Raw genomic sequence first — 10,194 nt, 5'->3', positions numbered from 1 at the left:
TCTCCTTGATCAGCCAAAATGTGGGTCTAAAAGATAGATCTTTGGTTTGTAAACAATGTCCAGTTCTTCTTTTGCATTGTCTGGGGTAAGCCTTACTTCTTATTTTCACTGGTCAGAAAAAGGTCAACGCAAGGTCTTCGTAGCCAATCAGGACGTGTCCACATCTTCCCGAAGTCTCTCACTTTCCTACACAATACACTCAGTGTTTGCCTATGTACTGTACATGTCTCATGTATGCACTGTATGGTGTGTGAGAGTGTGTCTTTGTTTTTATGCATGTATGAGTGTTAGGGAGTAAAATGTTCCTATCTCTGTCTGTGGTAGTGCTTGGTTGTCCAGCAAGGTGTTTAGCATGGTCTACTAGGACTGGCTAGTCGCCATGGACCAACTGGCCTCCTGGGTTCAACCTCAGCCTCATCTTAGGTCGGCCTTCTCCCTTCCCTTTTGCCCTCCTCTCCTCCACCGCTGGTTTCCTGCCTTGGAGGAAAGCCTTCTCGCCAGGATCAGACCACATCCAAGTGGCCTCTCTCCTTCTTTCCTCTCCATCCTGCTCATAGCCAAAGCAAAAATATGCCGCTCTTTGAGTCTCTATTTGAATAAAGAGAGGATCCACCATCATCCTGTGATCCATTCATTAGTTAGGATGAGAATTCCATTGTTCCATAAGTGACTGTGTGTGTCCACTATCTCACACTCAGTTGCAGGGCATCCATGCAGTGTACATGGGGTGGTGGGGAGGCGGTTGGTGTGGATTGGGGTATTGCTGAGGGGGGTATTGCTGAGGGGGGTACTGTTGATGGAGGTACTGTTGATGGGGGTACTGCGGAGGGGGGTAGTGAGGGTAAACAGGCTGCACCTGGGCCACGTAGTAGTTGCTGAAGTTGCTGTCGGCCACATAAGGGGCAGGCTGGTAGTAGCAGGTGACGTTGGCCGTGTTAGGGATGACGTTCTGCTCTGCAAGGACCCGAAGGGCCAGGGAGGAGATGAGGCCCAGTGTCTGTCTCCTCTCGTGGCCCATCAGGCACACTGTGCTCTCCTGCACTACCCCATGCAGAGTGGCCAGATAGTCGTATTTCCTGTCTTCGAGACCCACAAAGTGGTTCTGGAGGTAGGATTCCAGCTTCCTCCTCTGCTCGCCCAGCTCTGGGAAGTCTATGAAGAACCTGGAGCACATGTAGCGTTGCAGAATTTTCATTTCGGTTCCGGAAGCGGCGCAGAAACCCCGGACCAGCAGATGGCAGTATTTCAGAAGACCACCACCACGAATCTCCTCAGGGTTCCTCGTGCAGATGAGGCGTTTGCGTAGATGGTCGAGGGCCGCGGGGAAATCCCCGTACACACTTTCTCCCAGGATGGTGGGGTGGAAGGTGTCAGCCATGGGGTGCTCGGAGCACTCGTAGAAGAGGAGAAGGGAGTCCAGGCGAATCTGGAAGGAGTCCACACTGAACTCAAACTGGCGACGCAGAGAGTCCACAAACTTGAGCTCCACATTCTTGCCTTTGTTGTTGGAGAGGGAGATTAGGCTCCAGCGGTCTGAGTCATTACATACTTTCACCATCTTCTGCACATAGGCCTCCTGAACACACAACAACACAGACATAAAAAAACATGTCTCAGTCACACATCTGACATCTCTATATCTACATGTTTTGTCTATGGTAATAGGTCATTCATAAATGAATGATTAGATACAGATGTAGGATATTAATTTGAGCCAGTTTGCTAGCAAGAGGAAATTTGAATTATTATGTGGATTATAATTAATGGATATTATTGTAGGGGTTAATACATTTTTTGTAAGGGAAAAACAAGTGGAAATGTCAAACTTCAGAAGACTTTTTAAACTACAATTAGACTACACATTTAAAATATCCTACATTGCAGGAAAGTTCTCCTGCTACAGGGTGATCAAATTAAGATCCTACACCTGTACATTAAATACATCAATTAAATGTTTCATTGTATAGAATTATCAGCATATTCATCATAATTTAACCAAAAATGTTAATAGATGAAAGTGTTTATTATGTCTCATGGTGCATTTCTGCATTTATTCTCAGTACATGTATCATCCTCTGTATCTAGGTCTGGCAATGTGTCTGACGGGGAGTAATAATACACTATATTAAGAAATAAAGCATGTCAGGGGTTCATTTGAGTGAGGTAGATGATTTTCTGGTGTCATTTTCACTTTCTGTTCAATATTCAATTAATCTACCCTACCAGTCAAAAGTTTGGAAACCCATACTCAATCAAGGGTTTTTCTTTATTTTTACTGTTTTTTACATTGTAGAATAATAGTAAAGACATCAAAACTATGAAATAACCAAAAAAGTGTTAAACGAGTCAAAATATATTTTAGATTTTAGATTCTTCAAAGTAGATTCTTCCACGTATGATGACAGCTTTGCACACGCTTGGCATTCCCTCAACCAGCTTCACCTGGAATGCTTTTCCAACAGTCTTGAAGGTCTTGAAGTTCTCACATATGCTGAGCACTTGTTGATTGCTTTTAATTTACTCTGCGGTCCAACACATCCCAAACCATCTCAATTGGGTTGAGGTTGGGTGATTGTGGAGGCCAGGTCATCTGATGCAGCACTCCATCACTCTCCTTCTTGGTCAAATAGCCATTACAAAGCCTGGAGGTATGGCGTGTCATTGTCCTGTTTTTTTTATTTTTTTATTCCCACTTAGCACAAACAAGATGGGATGGTGTATTGCTGTTGAATGCTGTGGTAGCCATGCTGGTTAAGTTTGACTTGAATTCAAAATAAATCACAGACAGTGTGACCAGCAAAGCACCCCCACACCATCACACCTCCTCCTCCATGCTTCACGTTGGGAACCACACATGCAGAGATCATCCGTTCACCTACTCTGCGCCTCACAAAGACACAGCGGTTGGAACCAAACATTTCAAATTTGGACTCATCAGACCAAAGGACAGATTTCCACCGGTCTAATGTCCATTGCCCATGTTTCTTGGCCCAAGCCAAGTCACTTCTTCTTATTGGTGTCCTTTAGTAGTGGTTTCTTTGCAGCAATTCGACCATGAAGGCCTGATCCATGCAGTCTCCTCTGAACAGTTGATGTTGAGATGTGTCTTTTACTTATTTATTTTGGCTGCAATTTCTGAGGCTGGTAACTCTGCAGCAGAGGTAATTCTGGGTCTTCCTTTCCTGTGGCGGTCCTCATGAGAGACAGTTTCATCATAGCACTTGATGGTTTTTTCAACTGCACTTGAAGAAACTTTAAAAGTTCTTGAAATCTTCCAGATTGACTGACCTTCATGTCTTAAAGTAATGATTGAACGTTGTTTCTCTTTGCTTATTTTAGCTGTTCTTGCCATAATATGGACTTGGTCTTTTACCAAATAGGGCTATCTTCTGTTTACCACCCCTAACTTGTCACAACACAACTGACTGGCTCAAATGCATTAAGAAGGAAATAAATTCCACAAATGAATTTATAACAAGGCACACCTGTTAATTTAAATGCATTCCAGGTGACTACCTCATGAAGCTGGTTGATAGAATGCCAAGAGTCTGCAAAGCTGTCATCATGACAAAGGGTGGCTGTTGTGAAGAATCTCAAATATAAAATATATTTTGATTTGTTAAACACTTTTTTGGTTACTACATAATTCCATGCACGTTATTTAATAGTTTTGATGTCTTTACTATTACTCTACAATGCAGAAAATAGTAAAAATAAAGAAAAAATATTAAATAACACACATGGAATTATGAGTAGGTGTGTCCAAACTTTTGACTGGTACTGTATATGTTTTGCATTGAAGGGAGGGTAATCCTCTCCCCCCAGCGCTGGGTCATGCGTAAGTACGTATCCATGTAACTGAGAAGCGACCATTAATGCGGTTCCCCTTCCGATTGGATTAGCGTGAATCCTCTTTGTAGTGGAAACCACTGTTTCTACTATCTGCAGCCCTATCACCATGCAGCTTAGAATGCAGGGAAGAATTCTGAATGCACTATTTTACAAATAAGTTAATGTTGATACTGTGCGGATTGGCATAACTGTAATTTATTGGCTGCTGTAGGGTGCATAATATATTGCAGTAAGCACTTTGAGATGGAATGAAGATATGAAAGTAACGTGTAATCGTAATGCATTCTCATACTTGTGCATAACTTTCACTGGTTGCATTAGAATCCATGGTTTGATACGACGCTTGCAATGAATATAGAAACATTTGCGCACCTAAATTTCGTGCGTAATAAACTACATAAACCTGCATTATGAATGTCAAATGATAATGTCAAATAAAAAAATAAGTTATGTTACCTTTAAGGTCACTGGCGTTATCTTGTCCTTGTTCACTCCCTCGGGTAAGAAGTCTAGCAGAGCGTCCAGAACTATATCCTTCACCGTCTGGAACTCCATCTCACTTTTCAGGTCAGCACAGAATATCAAGTCCAGATCCTTCCATCCTAACCCGCTGTCCTCATGTAGAACATGGCTCGCCGCGGAACCGTTCAGACGGACCTCTCGGACATGTATCCGTTTCTCCTCCATGCGACACCGGACCACTTTGACGATGTCCCGCGGTTTTATCTCCAGGGTAGGGAAGTTCCAGCGGCCGTGGATGGGGATGGACCCAGCTAGGATGACGTCCAGGCGCTGCACTTGTTCCCAATTGAGCACGCTGAGGTTTCTGCTCTCCCCGTCCACCAGACAGCCTTCCACCGGAGTCGATCGACTCGAGTCGACTTTCTCGCCCATATTGGTAAGAGGTAGATATGAAAATGTAAACGCTGAAAGTGTCCTTTCGTCTCCTGCTTCGCTGTGAGATAAGGCGGCCGTGTTGCCGCTGGGGTAGATTGACAGAGTGCTTTGGCCACATTAGCTGGCTGTATTTATCTGTATCACCGACCTTTAGATAGCGTATCTTTATCACCGTCCTTTAGATAACGTTGTTTGCCATAACAATACGAAGCATCTCTCATTTAAACACAGTATACGTGTGGTTGAACTTCTTTGTCGCTTGTAGCAGAGATGAAGCATATGGTCAGCCAGTTGTCCTGCGTAAAGCTAGATGCCCATTGTCTTCCCTTTCCCCAAGTTCAGTGGGGATATTATTCGATTGCTGAGCGGTTCTAAAGGGCTTGTCCAGCCGTGGGGTTCACACACTATCCTGTATTATTTACCTCACTGTGCGCTTTCTCTTCCGTCTGTGTCGCCGTCGCTTAAATGTGCGCCTGTCGATGGTCATCAATACAGAATAGCGTCTTGCACTTTCTCAATGCGCCTTTTCTGTTCGACTCAAAAACATTTTGTACCTCCCAAAGTTGATTTTCCTTTCACTTTTACGCGCAGAAAGTTTCACGGATCTTGGTATTTCCCCTCTGCGTCTATTTTACGCATCATATTTAACCCACGAAATACGTATACCTATACACTTTCTTCACCTACCATTCACAGAAAATGGTGTATGGCTTCTACTTGCATGTTACATTTTGCCAGTTTTTCGCTTGACGGCAGTGCGTCATGCCACAGAGGACTCGCGCTACAGATGAGAGTTTCTGACGAGTATGCTTTCCCCAGCAAAGGAATGGCGGGGCGGGTTAGTTTGAGTGGCAGCTCGTTCCATCAATCGTTGTAATCGGTATATTCCTAGCAACCTGTCGAGTGAATTAAGTTGTACCATATGCTGACATGAGGTCAGTTTTGCATTTCACACCGCATGTTATATTGGCAGAAGGAACCTTGATTATAGATCTGTCACTATAGGCTAAATCTACATGGACACTTGCAGACCAACGGTGGTTTTATAGATGCAACACCTTCTGCAAAGTTTTTTTAAATGTATGCTTTTCACAGTCATTTTACACCCCAATGATTCACTACTACAGCCACAGACATTTGTTGTTGAGGAACTCAAATGTGCACATCATACCCTTCACATGTGTCACAGAGAGTACCGTTAATGATGTGTGGAATTATATCAGACATGTTATTTATACAAATATTAATGTTAACTATCAGTCACTCATATTCATCTTTTCTTTAAGTCTAAATTAGACTATGCTAGATCCTTGCATATATCACTATCTAGGGGTGACAAGAGCAACACCTCTCTCATGACATGAACATTGCATGTACAACCTTCTTCAAAAAGTAAGTGTTGGAATCACAGTGCTAAAGTCAATTCAAGGTGTATTAGGTGTGTGTATAGTAACAGTACTCTGAGTAATGGTACAATATGTAAGCTATTTTCCATAGTGTCAGGTTGTGCTCCTTATCACTCAGAACCCATCAGATAGAGCTTCACTGGCATATCTGCGTCACTGTTGACTACCTCATAAACCTGCTTAATGCAGATTACTCTGTATGTACAGTAGCACACACACATATACAAACACAGCCACACACACATACTGTAGGTGTGCGCCCATGTTGACTCCAATTCTTCCCACAGTTGTGTCAAGATGGCTGGACCATTCTTGGGACATACTGTATGGGAAACTGTTGAGTGCTAAAAACCCAGTAGTGTTGCAGTTTTTGACACAAATCAGTGCGCCTGGCCCCTACTACCATACCCAATTCAAAGGCACTTATATATTTTGGCTTGCCCATTCACTCTCTGAATGGCACACATACACAATCCATGTCTCAATTGACTCAAGACTTAAACATCCTTCATCTACACTGATTGAAGTGGATTTAACAGGTGACATCAATAAGGGATCATAGTGTTCATCTGGATTCACCTGGTCAGTCTATGTCACGGAAAGAGCAGGTGTTTATAATGTTTTGTACACTCATTGTATGTACACACACACACACACACACACACACACACACACACGCACACACACACACACACACACACACACACACACACACACACACACACACACACACACACACACACACACACACACACACACACACACACACACACACACACACACACACACACACACACACACACACAGAGCTCATACTACTGTTTCTAGTAGGCCTGTGTTTTTTCCCATGACTATTAACCTAACTTGCTCTTTTACAGTGTTATAATTACAACATATTGGCAGAAACAAGGAAGGAATGACCACCCTGCCAAATGACATGTGACCTGGACCTGTGCAGGCTCTGCATTGTAAAACCACTATTTTACTGCCACAGAGGGCACAGCCATTTTGGGTCTATAAACAGTGACCTGAAAAATAAACCTTTGCACAGTCTCGCCATGAAACCACCCACTTTTCCCCTGTTGAAAAGAGACGTGTGTAAGAGGAGAGGTGGTGAAAGAGAACACTGATAATCCTACACCTCTCTGAAAAAGAGGTCTCGATCCAGAAACAGAATGGAAAATAGTTTGATTAGTAATATTCAGACACACAGTTACACTTTGTTTTTTAGATTAGTTATTTGAGATAGTATCTGGAATATAGTCCATACAGAAAGAGTGGCTGCAATTTCAATCCACCATTTCTGTATGGTTACTTTGTCAGACTTACAAACGGCTCATGTTAGAATTGACCATTGAAATGACTCAAGAAATTCATCATAGTGGCCTACCCTCACCTCCAACCAAACCGTTTTACCCCAGAATCTTAATGGATTTAGGAAGATGGTGGGCAACGTCTGGGAAAAGGGGTGCAACACAGGTCTAACATATGTGTCATACTCTGAGACTTAGTCGTAGAGGTAATAGGTTAGGGGTCAGAGTGCAGCTATACGCTTCCGGCTGAGGTTATACATAGTCACGTTCACACAGGAGGGAAGAGGGAGGGCAGTTGAGTGATCTGATTGGTTTATAGAGGCTGATTTGACCCAGAATAACAAAAGTCTCTTTCAAGACTTACAGTAACAAGAGATAATTGTCAATCCTCTATCAGCTACCCATGCAATTTCACTATGAGTTAGTTTCTGTTTGTCCCCCAAAGAATCTTGCCATAGAATATAATGAAATGCATGCAATATTAATCAATGCAAAGCAACACAGTAAAACTGTATTTGTTCAAGGATTCATCTAATGCACAATAGGCTACATATCACACAGCTTTTGTATACATTACAAATAGAGACATGATGTAGCTGTATAAGAGAGCAGCTCATTTCTATAGGTGAGAAAGAGAGACCAGTGAACAGTCTCCATTCAGCTATTGACTCCATGTCAGGCTTAGGAGACCATCCGTATGATACAGCTACTTACATTAGCTTTGACACTAAGACACTGCAGGTGGATGACAGCTTGCCCCCAAGACCACACCTTAAATCATGTGGTTAAATAAAAGGCACACTCGATACAAAGATGTGTTTCATGCTGTCTTATTCAAGCATATTGAAGTGTAGGATTTGCAGTTGTGACACAAACATGTGATTGCAGACAGGAAGTTGGGCACCGTGGGATGTCATAGGAAAGCAGATGAAGGCTGTAGGTAGTAGTAAATCAATTGAGAGAACGGGCAACCAGCGGCTACCTCTGCCCTCCTTTCCCCCCCTCTCTCTCCTCCTTCTCCCTCGTCCACTTTTCCATCTCCATTTTCACCAACTCCTCCTCCTCAGGAAGTACATAATAAGATTACCATGAGCCTGGGAGCCGAATATACATCCCCTCCCTCTCTCCCACTCTCTCGCTCCCTTCCTCCCTCCCACTCTCTCTCCCTTCCTTCTACTATTCCTTTCCCTCCTTCCTCCCTTGCCCCATTTTTCTTCCACTCCCCTCCCTCTTCTGCCACTTTCCTCCCCCATCCCTCCATGTCTCCTCCCCCACCCCTCCATGTCTCCTCCCCCACCAGCTGTAGCAGCTATTAGCAGGTTATGTCAGGTATGCTCTGAGCAGGCCCAGAAAAGACGTATTGAGCAACTGTGCTTAATTGATGCTCATATATAGAGAGTACTTAGAACTCACTGGACATGAGACCTTTTGGAGAAGTAACTTCAGTTGCACTGCAATTGCACAAGTCTGTGAAATATAGATTCTAGCAAGGATAAATAGATTCTGGTTTGCCCATGGTTTGTGGAATAGAAGTGCTAGCACAGGTGGAGAAATATCCTTTCTAGACAAGGTACAAATGTAGGATCTTAGTTTGATCACCTTGTTGCAGGAAAACTTTCCTGCAATGCAGAAAATGTCAAACTTGTAGTGTATTTGAGGTTTAAAATGGCTTCTGAAGATTGTCATTTCAATTTATGATTTTTCCTTACCAAAAATGTATCAACTCTACAAAAATGTCCATTATTTATATAATCCACATAATAACTCACATTTATTGTTGCTGCAGGATTATTTTCCTGCTGTAGCAAACTGTCTTAATTTGTACCTCTATGTGAACTGCCAGTCATTTTGTGGAGGTTACTTTGGAATTATACAGCAACTGCACCAATTCTTGTATATGTTGAATTACAAGCAGGACCATGGTATAGTATGTGTAAAATGGCGGATATATTTCCATTTGATAGGTTGTATTTCTTTATGGCCACTCCCACCCCTCCCTATGGCCCTGACCTTAATGAGTGACCGCTCCAGACCACAGCTGACCTACTGGAGCTCTCTCAGTAAGCCTGCTAAACAGCTCCATTGCTCCTAATGAGATCGGTGACTCGCCCAGCCCGTTAAGCCAAAGATTCACAGCTTCCATCCCTACAGGGTACTATCTAACAGTGAGTGTGTGTGTGTGTGTGTGTGTGTGTGTGTGTGTGTGTGTGTGTGTGTGTGTGTGTGTGTGTGTGTACATGCTTTCCTACCTTATCAGGACCAGATTTTCTGTCTGTCTGTTTGCCTGTCTGTCTCAATTAATTAATGAATTGTTAATTAGGCTATTTAAAGCATTGCTGTTCACAAGGCTAGATTCTGCTTCAATGAAAGCTATAAAGGTGATTGGTGTTAATTGTTTAATCACTGGGAAGGGAAACACGTACAGTGAGAGACTGACTATTGAAATTAAAGTCATGGTGCCAACAGTTGTACAGTAGGTATACATATAGACATGCATATTTGGGCCTGTACAGGGATGCATAGAACCATACTAGACAAGCCTATTTTTGCAACTGCAGGGGATGATTACTCAATATTCTTTACCATGAACAGCTAAATTTGCTTTAAAAAATGAATAAAACAACACCTCATAACACAACGCCTCTCCCCTATCTGACCTATCTGGTCATGCAAGATGGCGCCGTCAGAGAGGGTCGCCTCGTTTCTAGTCCTTAGGAAACTATGCA

The 10,194-nt window shown here is 43.0% G+C and overlaps 1 protein-coding gene across 1 annotated transcript; it reads right to left on the bottom strand.

Moving 5' to 3' along the window:
• Positions 1 to 230: 230 nt before the first annotated feature.
• LOC110522327 (terminal nucleotidyltransferase 5A) lies at positions 231 to 5,572 on the bottom strand. The gene is made up of 2 exons (XM_021600647.2): positions 4,309 to 5,572; positions 231 to 1,576 (listed from the first exon to the last, which is right to left on the bottom strand). Exons 1-2 carry the CDS (start codon positions 4,744 to 4,746, stop codon positions 695 to 697), a joined length of 1,320 nt encoding a protein of 439 aa, XP_021456322.1. The 5' UTR covers positions 4,747 to 5,572; the 3' UTR covers positions 231 to 694.
• Between the last annotated feature and the right edge of the window lie 4,622 nt (positions 5,573 to 10,194).

This window comes from Oncorhynchus mykiss, chromosome 4, assembly GCF_013265735.2.
Source record: "Oncorhynchus mykiss isolate Arlee chromosome 4, USDA_OmykA_1.1, whole genome shotgun sequence".
Classification (NCBI taxonomy): Eukaryota; Metazoa; Chordata; class Actinopteri; order Salmoniformes; family Salmonidae; genus Oncorhynchus; species Oncorhynchus mykiss.
The sequence above is the reverse complement of the archived record's forward strand: the minus strand, read 5'-3'. Positions and strand labels throughout refer to the sequence as shown.